Consider the following 18,573-nt stretch of genomic DNA (forward strand, 5'->3'; position numbering starts at 1 on the left):
TTCAGATACAGACAAAACATGATCTCACTGAATGATAGAACAGGGGATTAAGGGGCTGAATGGCCATCTCCTGTCCCAAGGTTATTTCCCACAAGTCCACCAATCTATTTATTTATTACAAGAATTAATGAATCTGTTTTCACCCACTTTTCTGGCAGCACTTTCCAGATGTGTCAGATTTGTCCAGATGTGAAAGATTTGATCTCTTTGGGTCTTTCTGCCAATCACCTTCAATCTCTGACTCTCCTGCCATTGGAAGCTTGTCTCCTTATCCACTCGATCAAACCCCTCGGCACCTCGAGAAATACTGCTCAGATAGAATTATTTTTCATTCATAAATCTTTATTTGTAATTAAGTTCAGAGTACAATTGCTCTCTCCCTACCTGCCATTGTGCCATACAAACAGTTTACACCATTACCTAGCTTCGGTTTCGGTAGGACAAGTTATCAAAACCTAACTGTCCGTTCGGTCCACCGCTGTTTCCTTGGATCCTCCTCTTCCGCAGCCAGTAAATAATTCCCACAATTAAAAATCCCATCACAGTCAGGATAGTCATCACGCCAACAGCAATCACAGCAATGTGACTGGAATCTGTAATCACATAAATCCAATTAAGCACCATATACCATACTCCTTCAATCCAGTGTAGAGGGAGCTTTACTCTGTATCTAACCCCGTGCTGTACCTGTCCTGGGAGTGTTTGATGGGGGGACAGTGTAGAGGGAGCTTTACTCTGTATCTAACCCCATGCTGTACCTGAACTGGGAGTGTTTGATGGGGGACAGTGTAGAGGGAGCTTTACTCTGTATCTAACCCCGTGCTGTACCTGTCCTGGGAGTGTTTGATGGGGGACAGTGTAGAGGGAGCTTTACTCTGTATCTAACCCCGTGCTGTACCTGTCCTGGGAGTGTTTGATGGGGACAGTGTAGAAGGAGCCTTACTCTGTATCTAACCCCGTGCTGTACCTGTCCTGGGAGTGTTTGATGGGGGGACAGTGTAGAGGGAGCTTTACTCTGTATCTAACCCTGTGCTGCACCTGTCCTGGGAGTGTTTGATGGGGACAGTGTAGAGGGAGCTTTACTCTGTATCTAACCCCATGCTGTACCTGTCCTGGGAGTGTTTGATGGGGACAGTGTAGAGGGAGCTTTACTCTGTATCTAACCCTGTGCTGTACCTGTCCTGGGAGTGTTTGATGGGGGACAGTGTAGAGGGAGCTTTACTCTGTATCTAACCCCGTGCTGTACCTGTCCTGGGAGTGTTTGATGGGGACAGTGTAGAGGGAGCTTTACTCTGTATCTAACCCCGTGCTGTACCTGTCCTGGGAGTGTTTGATGGGGGACAGTGTAGAGGGAGCTTTACTCTGTATCTAACCCCGTGCTGTACCTGTCCTGGGAGTGTTTGATGGGGACAGTGTAGAAGGAGCTTTACTCTGTATCTAACCCCTATCTATGCTGTCAGTTGACTAGCTGCTGGTCTTTTTTGCTCTGAGGTGGGAGTTGGCCCACCTCAGAGCAAAAGCGGGAATGTGGAACTGATCCACGACAGATCAGCCATGATCTTATTGAATGGCGGGGCAGGCTCGAAGGGCTAGATGGCCTACTCCTGCTCCTATTTCTTATGTTCTTATGGCCCAGCTGTGATGTTCCTGCACTCTATTGCAGTGAGGTGACTTGCAACATAGAATGGAATGTCCGAGCAGGAGCTGTTCTTGTGATATTTGAACTGTCTTACCTGAATGTGCTCCATCCGTCCTAACTCCTTGACAATTCGTTCCAGGAAGATAAATAACATCGTCAATGGCAATGTAACCAACCTCCTCATTATTTGATTTCACAGCTTTAAAACCCACCTACAGTTAGAAAACAATCTGTCAGCAACAGGTCAGTTTCAGTAAGAGCCAGCCCACAACCCACTGAAGAGGACATTCAAAGGCATTCTCCTCACCATGTGGCCACCCTCACCCACCTCCCAATGCCTCGAGGCTGCAACTCATCACAGTCACGAGGTAAGGAGTGAATTAACACCCCACAATTCCCACCCAAACTTCAGTGCCGCACTGTCAGAGGGTCAGTGCTGAGGGAGTGCCGCACTGTCAGAGGGTCAGTACTGAGGGAGTGCCGCACTGTCAGAGGGTCAGTACTGAGGGAGTGCAGCACTGTCAGAGGGTCAGTGCTGAGGGAGTGCCGCACTGTCAGAGGGTCAGTACTGAGGGAGTGCCGCACTGTCAGAGGGTCAGTACTGAGGGAGCGCCGCACTGTCAGAGGGTCAGTACTGAGGGAGTGCAGCACTGTCAGAGGGTCAGTGCTGAGGGAGTGCCGCACTGTCAGAGGGTCAGTGCTGAGGGAGTGCCGCACTGTCAGAGGGTCAGTGCTGAGGGAGTGCCGCACTGTCAGAGGGTCAGTGCTGAGGGAGTGCCGCACTGTCAGAGGGTCAGTACTGAGGGAGTGCAGCACTGTCAGAGGGTCAGTACTGAGGGAGTGCCGCACTGTCAGAGGGTCAGTACTGAGGGAGTGCAGCACTGTCAGAGGGTCAGTGCTGAGGGAGTGCCACACTGTCAGAGGGTCAGTACTGAGGGAGTGCCGCACTGTCAGAGGGTCAGTGCTGAGGGAGTGCCGCACTGTCAGAGGGTCAGTACTGAGGGAGTGCAGCACTGTCAGAGGGTCAGTACTGAGGGAGTGCCGCACTGTCAGAGGGTCAGTGCTGAGGGAGTGCCGCACTGTCAGAGGGTCAGTACTGAGGGAGTGCAGCACTGTCAGAGGGTCAGTACTGAGGGAGTGCCGCACTGTCAGAGGGTCAGTACTGAGGGAGTGCCGCACTGTCAGAGGGTCAGTACTGAGGGAGTGCCGCACTGTCAGAGGGTCAGTACTGAGGGAGTGCCGCACTGTCAGAGGGTCAGTGCTGAGGGAGTGCCGCACTGTCAGAGGGTCAGTGCTGAGGGAGTGCCGCACTGTCAGAGGGTCAGTGCTGAGGGAGTGCCGCACTGTCAGGGGGTCAGTGCTGAGGGAGTGCCGCACTGTCAGAGGGTCAGTGCTGAGGGAGTGCCGCACTGTCAGAGGGTGAGTACTGAGGGAGTGCCGCACTGTCAGAGGGTCAGTGCTGAGGGAGTGCCGCACTGTCAGAGGGTCAGTGCTGAGGAAGCATCACACTGTCAGAGGGTCAGTGCTGAGGGAGTGCCGCACTGTCAGAGGGTCAGTACTGAGGGAGTGCCGCACTGTCAGAGGGTCAGTACTGAGGGAGTGCCGCACTGTCAGAGGGTCAGTGCTGAGGGAGTACCGCACTGTCAGAGGGTCAGTACTGAGGGAGTGCCGCACTGTCAGAGGGTCAGTGCTGAGGGTGTGCCGCACTGTCAGAGGGTCAGTGCTGAGGGTGTGCCGCACTGTCAGAGGGTCAGTGCTGAGGGAGTGCCGCACTGTCAGAGGGTCAGTGCTGAGGGAGTACCGCACTGTCAGAGGGTCAGTACTGAGGGAGTGCCGCACTGTCAGAGGGTCAGTGCTGAGGGTGTGCCGCACTGTCAGAGGGTCAGTGCTGAGGGAGTGCCGCACTGTCAGAGGGTCAGTGCTGAGGGAGTGCCGCACTGTCAGAGGGTCAGTGCTGAGGGAGCGCCGCACTGTCAGAGGGTCAGTGCTGAGGAAGCATCACACTGTCAGAGGGTCAGTGCTGAGGGAGTGCCGCACTGTCAGAGGGTCCGTACTGAGAGAGTGCCGCACTGTCAGAGGGTCAGTGCTGAGGGAGTGCCGCACTGTCAGAGGGTGAGTACTGAGGGAGTGCCGCACTGTCAGAGGGTCAGTGCTGAGGGAGTACCGCACTGTCAGAGGGTCCGTACTGAGGGAGTGCCGCACTGTCAGAGGGTCCGTACTGAGGGAGTGCCGCACTGTCAGAGGGTCAGTGCTGAGGGAGTGCCGCACTGTCAGAGGGTCAGTGCTGAGGGAGTACCGCACTGTCAGAGGGTCCGTACTGAGGGAGTGCCGCACTGTCAGAGGGTCAGTGCTGAGGGAGTGCCGCACTGTCAGAGGGTGAGTACTGAGGGAGTGCCGCACTGTCAGAGGGTCAGTGCTGAGGGAGTGCCGCACTGTCAGAGGGTCAGTGCTGAGGGAGCGCCGCACTGTCAGAGGGTCAGTACTGAGGGAGTGCCGCACTGTCAGAGGGTCAGTGCTGAGGGAGTGCCGCACTGTCAGAGGGTCAGTGCTGAGGGAGCGCCGCACTGTCAGAGGGTCAGTGCTGAGGGAGCGCTGCACTGTCAGAGGGTCAGTGCTGAGGGAGTGCCGCACTGTCAGAGGGTCAGTGCTGAGGGAGTGCTGCACTGTCAGAGGGTCAGTACTGAGGGAGTGCCGCACTGTCAGAGGGTCAGTGCTGAGGGAGTGCTGCACTGTCAGAGGGTCAGTGCTGAGGGAGTGCCGCACTGTCGGAGGGTCAGTGCTGAGGGAGTGCCGCACTGTCAGAGAGTCAGTGCTGAGAGAGTGCCACACTGTCGGAGGGTCAGTGCTGAGGGAGCGCTGCAGTGTGTGTCGGGTTATTGGAGTATAATTGCACACACGGTAACAGAATGTTTGAAATACTGTTCCTGTTGTGGGAAAGCAGCTGTTGATGGGATTGGTCACCTTGGGAACAGTGAGGTTTTTTAGGGATTTGTCTGGGATTATTTGTGTTTTTACCCCGGTGTTTGTGTAAGCCAGGGACAATCTCAGGTTTTGAAAGCAGCTATTTAAGCAGGTTTCCCAGTGCTGGATGCTGGGGTAAAATCCCAGGAACGTGTGACCCACCTGGAAGCGGACGGAACTTTCCACAGTGATATTCACAGCTTGCCATTCGGTACTTTGCGAACCTTTAGCCTCCCAGATCACATGCTCCTGGTGACTCTCATATCGAAACAGCTTCAGGACTCCGTGCACTGCAGAATAAACACATGCACAAACTCAGGAAGCAGCAATCTGCTTGAACTGTAATTTCAATACCTGTGTGTATTGTGTGCCTTGGCCAACTTTGTTCTGGATAGAGAATGATGGGAAACACAGTGATAGACAGGCTGAATTCTTTTTAACACAATTGAACACAGTAAGTATCTGTTTCTGGAAAAGCAAAAGGCAAGTTTAATAGGTGTGTAAGAGAGCGGATTTGTTTATGAGTAGCGAGGCTGGAGAAGTTTGGCAATCTGATTAGGATTGGCCAGATTCAGCCACAGAATGATTCCCTTTGCCAATTAAAATTTGCAGCTGTAAGCAGTGGCCTTTGTTACAAGAATTGACGTGGGTTCGGTTTCCTAACGGAGGGGGGGGAACCGACAGGGGCAATGAGCTAATGATCTCCTATTCCTGGTCAAGGTGGAATGTTATTGGCGAAGATAATTGTGATTGGACACTCCAGTCCGAGGTTGGGCGGGATATTGAAATGTTCAGAATAATATAACAATTTTACAATTGCAAAATTAGCTCAGAGAGGACAGTCAATCCTCATTGGCTGTGTCTTTCTCCTGCTGCGTGCGTTAGCAAATAAATTCCTTTCCATTCTTTAACTATACGCTGTCTTTCGTAGTGTATGTATTGGTTGAGTGAGATCAACTAAATACAGGGCACCCAGTGGGACACCTCAGAAAATGCCATTCCCACTCTTGAGCTGACTGTTCAGGGCCTGCTGCATTGTTCCAGTCAAACTCAACACAAACCCGAGGGGCAGAACCTCGGGTGAGATTCTCCCGGTTGCGTGTTCCCTGCCTGCGGGAGGGTGACACAATGTTTGCTCGTGGTGGGATTCTCCAGTCCCGCCGCTGTCAATGGGAATTCCCATTGATGTCGCCCCATGGCAGCAGGAAACCAGTGGGCAGGGAGACACTGCCGGCAGGACAGGAGAAATCTGCCAGCACGACTGAGGGGAGATTTGATGGAGGTGTATAAGATTTTGATGGGTATCGATAGAGTGAATGCAAGCAGGCTTTTTCCACTGAGGCTAGAGGAGAAAAAACCAGAGGGCATGGGTTAAGGGTGAAGGGGGAAAAGTTTAAAGGGAATATTAGGGGGGGATTCTTCACGCAGAGAGTGGTGGGAGTGTGGAATGAGCTGCCGGATAAAGTGGTAAATGCAGGGTCACTTTTAACATTTAAGAAAAACTTGGATGGGTTCATGGATGAGAGGGATGTGGAGGGATATGGTCCAGGTGCAGGTCAGTGGGACTAGGCAGAAAAATGGTTCAGCACAGACAAGAAGGGCCAAAAGGCCTGTTTCTGAGCTGTAATTTTCTATGGTTTCTATGGTGGCCGGCTGGAGAATTCCAGCCTTCACCTTTCAATTGGGCACTTTGAAGCTTCTGGACTCAACACTGAGTTCACCTGTTTCACATCACACCCTCTGCCCCCAGCTTGTTTCCACATTTTGGTTTCACTTCAGTTTTTCTCTGTTTGTTTCAGCTGTTCCTCACTCTGCCATTCACATCTCCACCTTTCCCCACTCTCCACCATTCCCTTTCACCTTCAACCCGCAACATTTTCCTTCTTTAATCTCTCCCCACTTCCTGAACAAAGAAAACTGAGGGGTGTCTTGATAAAGATGTAAAAAATGATGAGGGGGAGAGATGGACTGGACAGAATAAAATTGTTTCCCTTGCTGGAGAATTCTAGATGTGGAGATGTCGGCGTTGGACTGAGGTAAACACAATAAGAAGTTAGGTCAAAGCCTAACAGGTTTATTGGGGTAAACACAATAAGAAGACAGGTTAAAGTCTAACAAATTTATTTACTATCAAATTTATTTACTATCAAATGTTTACTATCAAATAAACCTGTTGGACTTTAACCTGGTGCTGTGAGACTTCTTACGGAGAATTCTCGAACCAGGGGAATGATCTAAGTGGCAGATGGTGTAGAAGGAGACATGAGAAAGAACTTTTTTTACACAGAGGGTGGTGGGAGTCTGGAATCCGCTGCCTGAGTTGGTGGTGGAGGCAGAGACTCTAAATTCATTTAAAACGTACCTGGATCTGCACCTTAAGTGATGGGCAGGTGAAGGAAGGGGGGCACTAAAAGGACGTCCTTGAAAGGGTGTCCTCGAGCTGGCATGGACAAGATGAGCCAAATGGCCCCATTCTGTGCAGGAACGTTTTGATGATTTCACCCATTACAGACTTTCCATTTTGTTCTTTTACCCCATCCTGCTCCCTTTCATTTCCTCAAACCTCTTCCATCTCCAATTTTTCCCTATTCTGATTGGGCAGCACGGTAGCACAGTGATTAGCACTGCTGCTTCACAGCTCCTGGGTTCGATTCCTGGCTCGGGTCACTGTCTGTGTGGAGTTTGCACATTCTCTTCGTGTCTGTGTGGGTTTCCTCCGGGTGCTCCGGTTTCCTCCCACAGTCCGAAGATGTGGGGGTTAGGTTGATTGGCCGTGCTAAGAAATTGCCCCATGGTGTCCTAAGATATTTAGGTTCAAGGGATCAGTGGGTAAATATATGGGGGTAGGGTCTGGGTGGTCAGTGCAGACTCAATGGGCCAAATGGCCTCTTTCTCTGGTTCTCTGAAGGTGACTGAGCTGAGATGTTAACGCAGTTTCTCTCTCCACAGGTGCTGTCAGACCTGCTGAGTATTTCCAGCATTATCTGCTTTTATTTCAGATTTTAGTATCTGCAGTATTTTGTTTCTGTCTGTAACGTTCCTTCACAGTTTAGGTGTCATTCTGACACTGGCTCTTATTAGTGGATGCACCAAAGACCTGAAACCCCACCATGCTCCAAATTTCCTCTGCTTCTGACCATTTTTCAAACATTCACGTTTGGCACAATGAACTCTGGGGAGGGGGGGCAGTGTGCGTATACCCTGTGTATGTGATGCGGAGATGCCGGCGTTGGACTGGGGAAAAGACAGTAAGAAGACTCACAACACCAGGCTAAAGTCCAACAGGTTTATTTGGTAGCAAAAGCCACTAGCTTTTGGGGCACTGCCCCTTCATCAGGTAATGGGAGATGTGTTCACAAACAGGACATATAAAAACACAAACCCAACTTACAAAATAATGGCTGGAATGTGAGTCTTTACAGGTAATCAAGTCTTAAAGGTACAGATAATGAGAGTGGAGAGAGGGTTAAGCACAGGTTAAAGAGATGTGTATTGACTCCAGCCAGGACAGTTAGTGAGATGTTGCAAGCCCAGGCAAGTCATGGGGGTTACAGATAGTGTGACACGAACACAAGATCCCGGTTGAGGCCGTCCTCATGTGTGCGGAACTTGGCTATCAGTCTCTGCTCAGCGACTCTGCGCTGTCGTGTGTCGTGAAGGCCGCCTTGGAGAACGCTTACCCGAAGATCAGAGGCTGAATGCCCGTGACCACTGAAGTGTTCGCCAACAGGAAGGGAACAGTTCTGCCTGGTGATTGTCAAGCGACGTTCATTCATCCGTTGTTGTAGCGTCTGCATGGTCTCCCCAGTGTACCATGCCTTGGGACATGGAAAGAGGAAAGAGTTGAATTGGACCCTCCGGAAGGCTGCTGCCGTCAACTTGACATGTCTGCCCAAGCCGTCAGGAGGTGCGTCAATGCCAGATTCATCAATCACACTCACAAGACAGCCCCGAACGTCACCCAAGCACAACCCAACACCATCCGCACTCTCTAAGCCAACCGCAACATTGTCATCAAACCAGCAAAGGAGGGGCCATCGTCATACTGAACAGAATGGATTACTGTAAAGAAATGTACTGACAACTAAACAATGAGGAACATTACAGACAGTTACCCACAGATCCAACCAAAGAACACACCCGTCAACTCAACAGACTCATCAAAACCTTTGATCCAGACCCTCCGTGCTCTCATCCCACGTACTCCCCGCGTTGGAGATCTCTACTGCCTCCCGAAGATACACAAAGCAAACATACCCAGCCATCCTTTCGTATCGAGCAATGGGACCCTGTATGAGAACCTCTCTGGCTATGTTGAGGGTATCCTGACACCCATTGTACAAAGAACCCCCAGCTTTTGTCGCGACACTACAGACTTCCTACAGAAACTCAGCACACGTGGAGCAGTTGAACCAGGAGCACTCCCCGTCACAATGGATGTCTCGGCACTCTACACCAGCATCCCCCACTACGACGGCATTGCTGCAACTGCCTCAGTACTCAATGCCGACAACTGCCAGTTTCCAGATACAATTTTACAACTCATCCGCTTCATCCTGGACCACAATGTCTTCACCTTCAACAACCAGTTCTTCATCCAGACACACGGAACTGCCATGGGGACCAAATTCACACCTCAAAATACCAACATCTTCATGCACAGGTTTGAACAAGACCTCTTCACCGCACAGGACCTTCAACCGATGCTATACACTAGATACATCGATGATATTTTCTTCCTTTGGTCTCATGGTGAACAATCACTGGAACAACTATATGATGATATCAACAAGTTCCATCCCACCATCAGACTCACCATGGACTATTCTTGGACAGGCATCTCCATCAAAGATGATCTCCTCAGCACCTCACTGTACCGCAAGCCCACAGACAATCTCACAATGCTCCACTTCTCCAGCTTCCACCCTAAACACATTAAAGAAGCCATCCTGTACAGACAAGCCCTCCATGTACACAGGATTTGCTCAGATGAGGAGGATTGCAACAGACACCTCCAGACGCTGAAAGACGCCCTCACAAGAACAGGATATGGCGCTCGACTCATCGATTGACAGTTCCGACGCGCCACAGCGAAAAACCACACCGACCTCCTCAGGAGACAAACACGGGACATGGTGGACCCTTCATCGTCCAGTACTTCCCTGGCGTGGGGAAGGTACAACATCTCCTTCAGAGCCTTCAACATATCATTGATGAAGATGAACATCTCACCAGGGCCATCCCCACGCCCCCACTTCTTGCCTTTGACTGCCTTTGTAACCTTTGATTATAAATTATAGAAATGTCTGAGATGGAAAAAACACAGAACACTCCAGTGCAGTACAGGCCCTTCGGCCCTCGATGTTGCGCCGACCAGTGGAACCAATCTAATGACCCGCTAACCTAAACTATTCCAATGTTATCCATTTGTTTATCCAATAACCATTTGAACGCCCTTAAAGTTGGCGAGTCCACAACTGCTGCAGGCAGGGCATTCCATGCCTTTACTACCCTCTGAGTAAAGAACCTACCTCTGACATCCGTCCTATAATTACCACCCCTTAATTTAAAGTTATGTCCCCTCGTGTTAGCCATCACCATCCGAGGTAAAAGGCTCTCACTGTCCACCCTATCCAATCCTCTGATCATTTTGTATGCCTCAATTAGGTCACCTCGTAACCTTCTTCTCTCTAACGAAAACAACGTCAAGTCCCTCAGCCTTTCCTCATAAGACCTTCCCACCATACCAGGCAACATCCTGGTCAACCTCCTCTGCACCCTTTCCAATGCCTCCACATCTTTCTTATAATGCGGCGACCAGAACTGTACGCAATACTCCAAGTGCGGCCGCACCAGAGTTTTGTACAGTTGTAACATGACCTCACGGCTCCGAAATTCAAATCCCTCTACCAATAAAAGCTAACACACCGTACGCCTTCTTAACAACCTTATCAACCTGGGCGCCAACTTTCAGGGAACTGTGCACATGTACCCCGAGATCTCTCTGCTCATCCACACTACTAAGAGTCCTTCCATTAGCCCTATATTCTGTACTCCTGTTATTCTTACCAAAGTGAATCACCTCACACTTTTCCGTATTAAACTCCATCTGCCACCTCTCGGCCCAGCTCTGCAGCTTATCTATGTCCCTCTGCAAACTGTAACATCCATCCTCACTGTCTACAACTCCTCCAACTTGACAGCAAGAAATCAACCAATCAGATAATGATGACTCCATTTGCTTTCTGATTGGCCAGTGTGGGTGCAGGGGGGCGGGGCAGTTGGAGATCACCTCGTGATGCCTCCAGGAAAATATTCAGCCACAGTTGTCAACCTTACTGTTAACACTGAGCTCCCATAGTCAGTTTGTGCAGAGTTCATGTTCCAGATCTGATTTTGAGGAACTGTCATTGACCTGGGACACTAACCCAACCTCGCTCCCTGAGCTGTCGAGAGTTGCCAGGGGCTCTGGGTTTGATTTTTCTCTCAGTGATGGTTAGTGTTTTCTAATTGACACTGGCTCACGGAGGGACTCACCGAGCTGTTTGGAGATATTGATGCGATAACAGAATTTGAGACAGGAACCCTTGGTCACAGGGAAGTCTTCACTCAGGAGCCAGGCTGTGTCATCAACATTCAGAGCCTTAGTGTCCACAAATAGGTAGTGACCTGGAGAACAAAAAAGGAAAACTTGTATTTATATAGCACCTGTCACGTCCTTAGAATGTCCCAATCTCTTTCGAGCCAATGAAATACTTTTGAGATGTTATGACAAAGAAAATGTGGCAATCAACTCATCAATAGAAATTGCCTCCAATGGCAATGCAACAATGTCTAGACATTGGAGAAAGGGAAGAGACAGTTTAAGGTCTCACCTGAAAGACAGCACCTCTGGCAGTGCAGCACTCTCTCAGTGTCAGCCTGATCAAGTGTCTTTTGAACCCATGAACCAGTCTTGAGCCAGGATTGTGATCAACTGAGATAAGACTGACAATGTAACACCAAGAGGTTAAACTGCAGCCCCATGTACACACCAACACTGAGTGCTGTGATATCAGGGCTGCCCTTTGCATGGAAATGTAAGAATTAACCACTTTGTGAATCGGGATTTGCCCAACAACTAGCACTTCCCTGGGGAAACGAAGGATAATCTATTCACTCCCCCATCACTTGCTCACCAATATCATTTCTATCACACCTGTAGGTGTTCCATTTGCCATTCTCATATTTCCATTTCCTTGTTCCTCACCTGCATCTTATCCAGATATCTCTCCAAGTCCTTCCCTCTCACTCCTTCACCTCTTCCTCACTTTCCTCTATTCCCTACTCCTGTCCTTACTCAATTAGACAATCCCACTCATGCATACACACACACTCACAGACACACACACACATTCAGACACTCTCACATACACACACATTGAGAGTGATTTTTTGGCCCCACTCGTGTTAAGGACAGAGATCTTTGTTGGGCATGAACCAAATTAGCAAATTTAAATTCTAATTGAAATATTCAGAATTGTTTTTAAGCTGAATGCACCCAGCCCCTGGAATTCTCTTAGCCTCTGGCGCAAAGACAGAGACCAGGCGTGATGACCAGGCTGGAGGAGCTCGGAGGCCAGAGTATCCTCTGATTGGTCAGGGACACAGTAAGAAGTCTCACAACACCAGGTTTATTTGGTAGTAAAAGCCACTAGCTTTCGGACCACCGTCCCTTCATCAGGTGAATGGAAGTTCTGTTCACAAACAGGGCATATAAAGGCACAAACTCAATTTACAAAATAATGGTTGGAATGCGAGTCTTTACAGCTAATCAAGTCTTAAAGGTACAGACAATGTGAGTGGAGAGAGGGTTAAGCCCAGGTTAAAGAGATGTGTATTAGAACATAGAACATTCCAGCGCAGTACAGGCCCTTCGGCCCTCGATGTTGCGCTGACCAGTGGAACCAATCTAATGACCCTCTAACCTAAACTATTCTAATGTTATCCATATGCCTATCCACTGACCATTTGAACGCCCTTAAAGTTGGCGGGTCCACAACTGCCTGCAGGCAGGGCATTCCACGCCCTTACTACCCTCTGAGTAAAGAACCTACCTCTGACATCCCTCCTATAATTACCACCCCTTAATTTAAAGCTATGTCCCCTCGTGTTAGCCATCACCATCCGAGGAAAAACGCTCTCACTGTCCACCCTATCCAATCCTCTGATCATCTTGAATGCCTCAATCAGGTCACCTCTTAACCTTCTTCTCTCGAATGAAAATAACCTCAAGTCCTTCAGCCTTTCCTCATAAGACCTTCCCACCATACCAGGCAACATCCTGGTAAACCTCCTCTGCACCCTTTCCAATGCTTCCACATCTTTCTTATAATGCAGCGACCAGAACTGTACGCAATACTCCAAGTGTGGCCGCACCAGAGTTTTGTACAGTTGCAACATGACCTCACGGCTCCGAAATTCAATCCCTCTACCAATAAAAGCTAACACACCGTACGCCTTCTTAACAACCTTATCAACCTGGGCGCCAACTTTCAGGGAGCTATGGACATGTACCCCGAGATCTCTCTGCTCGTCGACACTATCAAGAGTCCTTCCATTAGCCCTATATTCTGTACTCCTGTTATTCTTACCAAAGTGACCTCACACTTTTCCGTATTAAACTCCATCTGCCACCTCTCGGCCCAGCTCTGCAGCTTATCTATGTCCCTCTGCAAACTGTAACATCCATCCTCACTGTCTACAACTCCTCCAACTTTGGTGTCATCAGCAAATTTACTAACCCATCCTTCCACACCCTCATCTAGGTCATTTATAAAAATGACAAACAGCAGTGGCCCCAAAACAGATCCTTGAGGTACACCACTTGTAACTGAACTCCAGGTTGAATATTTCCCATCAACCACCACCCTCTGTCTTCTATCAGCTCGCCAATTCCTGATCCAAACTGCTAAATCACCCTCAATCCCACGCATCTGCATTTTCTGCAGTAGCCTACCATGGGGAACCTTATCAAACGCTTTGCTAAAATCCATATACACCACGTCAACTGCCTTACCCTTTTCCACCTCTTTGATCACCTTTTCAAAGAACTCGATAAGGTTTGTGAGGCACGACCTACCCTTCACAAAACCGTGTTGACTATCCCTAATCAAATTGTTCCTCTCTAGTTATTATAAATCCTATCCTTTACAATTCTTTCCAAAACTTTGCCCACAACAGAAGTAAGGCTCACTGGTCTATAATTCCCAGGATGGTCTCTAATCCCCTTCTTGAACAAGGGGACAACATTTGCTATCCTCCAGTCTTCCGGCACTATACCTGTAGCCAATGACGACGTGAAGATCAAAGCCAAAGGCTCTGCAATCTCCTTCCTAGCCTCCCAGAGAATCCTAGGGTAAATCCCATCCAACCCAGGGGACTTACCTATTTTCATACTCTCAAGAATTGTTAACACCTCCTCCTTATGTACCTCAATCCTGTCTAGTCTAAAAGCCTGTATCTCAGTATTGTCCTCGACTAAATTGACTTTTTCTTGGGTGAATACTGACGAAAAATACTCATTCAGTGCCTCTCCTATCTCTTCAGGCTCCACACACAACTTCCTACTGCTGTCTCTGACTGGCCCTAATCTTGCCCTAACCAATCTTTTATTTTTGACATGCCTACAGAAAGTTTTAGGATTTTCCTTGATCCTATCTGCCAAAGTCTTTTCATGTCCTCTTCTAGCTCTTCTTAACTCTCTCTTTAGCTCCTTTCTGGCTAATTTATAACTCTCCAGTGCCCTAACTGAGCCTCATGTCTCATCTTTACATAAGCCTCCTTCTTCCTCTTCACCAGAGATTCAACTTCCTTAGTACACCACGGTTCCCTCGCTCGACCACTTCCTCCCTGCCTGACAGGTACATATTTATCAAGGACTCGCAGTAGCTGCTCCTTGAATAAGCTCCACATTTCAGTTGTTCCCAGCCCCTGCAATTTCCTACTCCACCCTATGTATCCTAAATCTCACCTAATAGCCTCATAATTACCTTTCCCCCAGCTATAACTTCTGCCCTTCGGTATATGCCTATCCCTTTCCATCACTAAGGTAAACGTAACCGAACTGTGGTCACTATCATCAAAGTGCTCACCTATCTCCAAGTCTAACAGCTGGTCTGGTTCATTACCCAGTACCAAATCCAATGTAGCTTCACCTCTTGTTGGCCTATCTACATACTGTGTCAGGAAACCTTCCTGCACACATTGGACAAAAACTGACCCCTCTAATGTGCTTGAACTATAGCTTTTCCAATCGATATTTGTAAAGTTAAAGTCCCCCATAACAACGACCCTGTTACTTTCGCACCTATCCAGGATCATCTTTGCAATCCTTATTGTCTCCAGACAGGACAGTTAGTGAGATTTTACAAGCCCAGGCAAGTCATGGGGGTTACAGATAGTGTGACATGAACCCAAGATCCTGGTTGAGACCGTCCTCATGGGTGCGGAACTTGGCTATCAGTCTCTGCTCAGTGACTCTGCGCTGTCATGAAGGCTGTCTTGGAGAATGCTTACTTGAGGATCAGAGGCCGAATGCCTGTAACCGCTGAAGTGTTCGCCAACAGGAAGGGAACAGTCTTGCCTGGTGATTGTCGAGCGATGTTCATTCATCTGTTGTCGTAGCGTCTGCATGGTCTCCCCAATGTACCATGCTTCGGGACATCCTTTCCTACAGCGTATCAGGTAGACAACGTTGGCCGAGTTGCAAGAGTATTTACCATGTACCTGGTGGATGGTGTTCTCATGTGAGATGATGGTATCCATGTCGATGATCTGGCATGTCTTGCAGAGGTTGCTGTGACAGGGTTGCGTGGTGTCATGGTCTCTGTTCTCCTGAAGGCTGGGTAGTTTGTCAGGATGTGGGAATGCCGGCGTTGGACTGGGGTAAACACAGTAAAAAGTCTGACAACACCAGGTTTTAGTCCAACCGATTTGTTTGATAATACTCACAAGCTTTCGAGGGGACTGCCTCTTCGTCAGGTGAATGGAGAGTTCTGGCCTCAGACAGAGCATATAAAGCACAGACAGTATAGACAGTTTAGTTTAGTAATCTCTAAACTGTCTGTGCTTTATATGCTCTGTCTGAGGCCAGAACTCTCCATTCACCTGACGAAGAGGCAGTCCCCTCGAAAGCTTGTGAGTATTATCAAACAAATCGGTTGGACTAAAACGTAGTTTGTCAGGGACATGGCAGGGGGGTGCCAGGGTGGCAATGCCAGGTTTTATTATAAGTCTAATAACTGTCACTAGTCAGAAAAGCTGCATGAGAGGTGACAGGGTTGTGTCGAGATGCAATGCACAGCACAGTATGGAAAGCCTTCTCAACAAGCTTCAACAGCACAAACTGATCACAATCGTATAATATTGACCTTTTGGGTAAGATCAAGCCCAAGTTCGGACACAATGCCTCGTCTTGTCAGCTTGGATCTTCTTTGTCTCTCTTGTGGCAACTGTGAATTGGATTCAATTTGAATTTGGATTTTGGAGCAAGCTAGGAGATGAAATCGGGTGCAGCCGGTCCACTTTGTGCACTGGCTTTGTAACTTTAGGAATAGACTAAATTTTTTATAAAGCAACACCGGATTAGAAACATCTCCCTAATGACACCTGAAATCCAGGGAGGGATGGAACCAGCTGAGATCGAATGCTGTGTTGCTGCACAATGCACCATGCCTATAAATACTGCAGTTAATACATGGGCCAAACACATCGATCAACATAACTACAATCCAATCCTAATTTTCCAAGAATAAATCCAAATAAAAATTTCTTAGAAATTGAATGGCCAACCTAATTGCAATAGGAATCATTAATACGGGATAATGATTAACAGTGGTCTATTATAGAACAATTGGCCATGCCACCTTTTCATTATACAACACCACACATTCATTGTGAATATCTCGACATGATTTGAATTGTTAGATGTGTTAGAGAGGTTTGGCAGTGGTCACCTCCGCATCAGATCAAAGTAAATAGAAATAAAAAAAGACCAGGAAACGAAGAAAAAGAGATTGTAAAAGGTAGAAATTTGAAAAGTTGAACTTGAACTCTAGATAGAATTTTAATCATTTGGACCACTGCGTCTCTGGCGGCTGAAAACTAATTAATCTGCCTAAACATGTGAAATGATACGTGTATACACTCTGTGTTTGGGGATATAGCTCCGTCGTTGAGCATTTTACTGGAGATCAAGAGGTCTCTAATTCAAATCCTGGGGCCCCCTTTTTCTGCTTGCCATTCCATTCTATAAATATTGGTCAATCCACATTGAACCACCAGTCTGCACTTGGTCCTGGTCGAATTCTGTACAGTAGTGCGCTGATGTGGTAGAACATTAGACAGTAGATCAACAACCCCAGGAAGCCACACAGACACAACACACACACACAGATACACACACACACCCCCCTACATATAGAGACACACACATACGCATAGACACACAAACATACACACATACACACACACACACACACATACACACAAACACGCTCACTGTTTGGCTAATAGCAGCAGTAGTAACACCATTGCATACTCAGAAAGGCAGCAAACAGCAGCCTGCCAATGGAACCCACCTTGTGAGGTCCCCTTTGTGTGATCCACCTCAGGCCCTTTGAAGTAGCTGGGAGTTTGCCCACTGTTCCAGTCCCAGTCCTTGGAGTCAAGTTTGGGATTCAAGACATTCTTCCAGCCACACGGGTCCCGCTCAAAGTCACAGCTTCCTAGGATGGAAAAGTCAGATAATTCATTCCTCTGTCTTGCAGGTAAATATCTGCTCTTCCTGATGGTCAGCATCATCCAGACCCACCCAGACCGATCCACTGACCAGACCGGTCCAGTGACCAGACTGACTCAGATCCACCCAGACCAATCCACCAACAAGACCGGTCCAGTGACCAGAGTGACCCAGATCCACCCAGACCAATCCACCAACCAGACCGGTCCAGTGACCAGACTGACCCAGATCCACCCAGACCAATCCACCAACAAGACCAGTCCAGTGACCAGACTGACCCAGATCCACCCAGACCAATCCACCAACAAGACCAGTCCAGTGACCAGACTGACTCAGATCCACCCAGACCAATCCACCAACCAGACTGGTCCAGTGACCAGAGTGACCCAGACCGGTCCAGTGACCAGACTGACCCAGACCCACCCAGACCGGTCCAGTGACCAGACTGACCCAGTCCCACCCTGACCAATCCACCAACAAGACCGGTCCAGTGGCCAGACTGACCCAGGCCCACCAGACCAATCCAGTGACCAGACCGATCCAGTGACCAGACTGACCCAGGTTCACCCAGACCGACCCAGGTTCACCCAGACCAATCCACCAACCAGACCGATCCAGACTGACCCAAACTGACCCAGACCGACCCAGATCAACCCAGACCGATCCACCGTCCAGACTGACCCATCCCAGTCCAGCCTGGTACGGTCTAGTTGCCCCCAGTTGGTGGGATGTGGTGTGTGAAATGTCAAGGAGTAAGTGGAACCTTTATGATGCTATTTCAGGGGCACCCACTCTGATATCCCCAATGTGAAGCAAATGAGTCCAGCTCCATCTGGGGGAACTATCTGCAATAGCTTCATCCTGTCCCCTGACCTTCTCCTCTAACCTTGGCTATCTGGGTTCAGGCCCCTCCTGCAGCCTCAGTGGGGAGGGATTGCGAAGGGTGAAGATAGTAAAAAGTCTGACAACACCAGGTTTTAGTCCAAATGATTTATTTGATAATAGACTCACAAGCTTTCGGGTTAGTCCCTTCGTCAGGTGAATGGAGAGTTCTGGCCTCAGACAGAGCATATAAAGCACAGACAGTTTAGAGATTACTGATTAGAATGCGAATCCTTACACCTAACCTGCTGTTCAAGACCTGAAGTGGCTGACAATGTGTGTGGAAGGAGCACTGATCACAGGTTACAGA

At 48.8% G+C, this 18,573-nt stretch overlaps 1 protein-coding gene across 1 annotated transcript in view; it reads right to left on the reverse strand.

The window, feature by feature from the left end:
* Positions 1–376: 376 nt before the first annotated feature.
* LOC145358323 (apical endosomal glycoprotein-like) overlaps positions 377–18,573 on the reverse strand; it is a 79,998-nt gene continuing 61,801 nt past the window's right edge. The window contains exons 10-14 of the mRNA XM_080212239.1: positions 17,221–17,367; positions 11,138–11,269; positions 4,763–4,890; positions 1,734–1,851; positions 377–593 (exon numbers count right to left, since the gene is read on the reverse strand). Coding sequence (XP_080068365.1) covers positions 421–593; positions 1,734–1,851; positions 4,763–4,890; positions 11,138–11,269; positions 17,221–17,367 — 698 coding nt within the window. The 3' untranslated portion in view covers positions 377–420. The remainder of the gene's footprint in view (positions 594–1,733; positions 1,852–4,762; positions 4,891–11,137; positions 11,270–17,220; positions 17,368–18,573) is intronic.

Source organism: Carcharhinus amblyrhynchos, chromosome 25, assembly GCF_965287045.1.
Source record: "Carcharhinus amblyrhynchos chromosome 25, sCarAmb.v2.hapA, whole genome shotgun sequence".
NCBI lineage: Eukaryota > Metazoa > Chordata > Chondrichthyes > Carcharhiniformes > Carcharhinidae > Carcharhinus > Carcharhinus amblyrhynchos.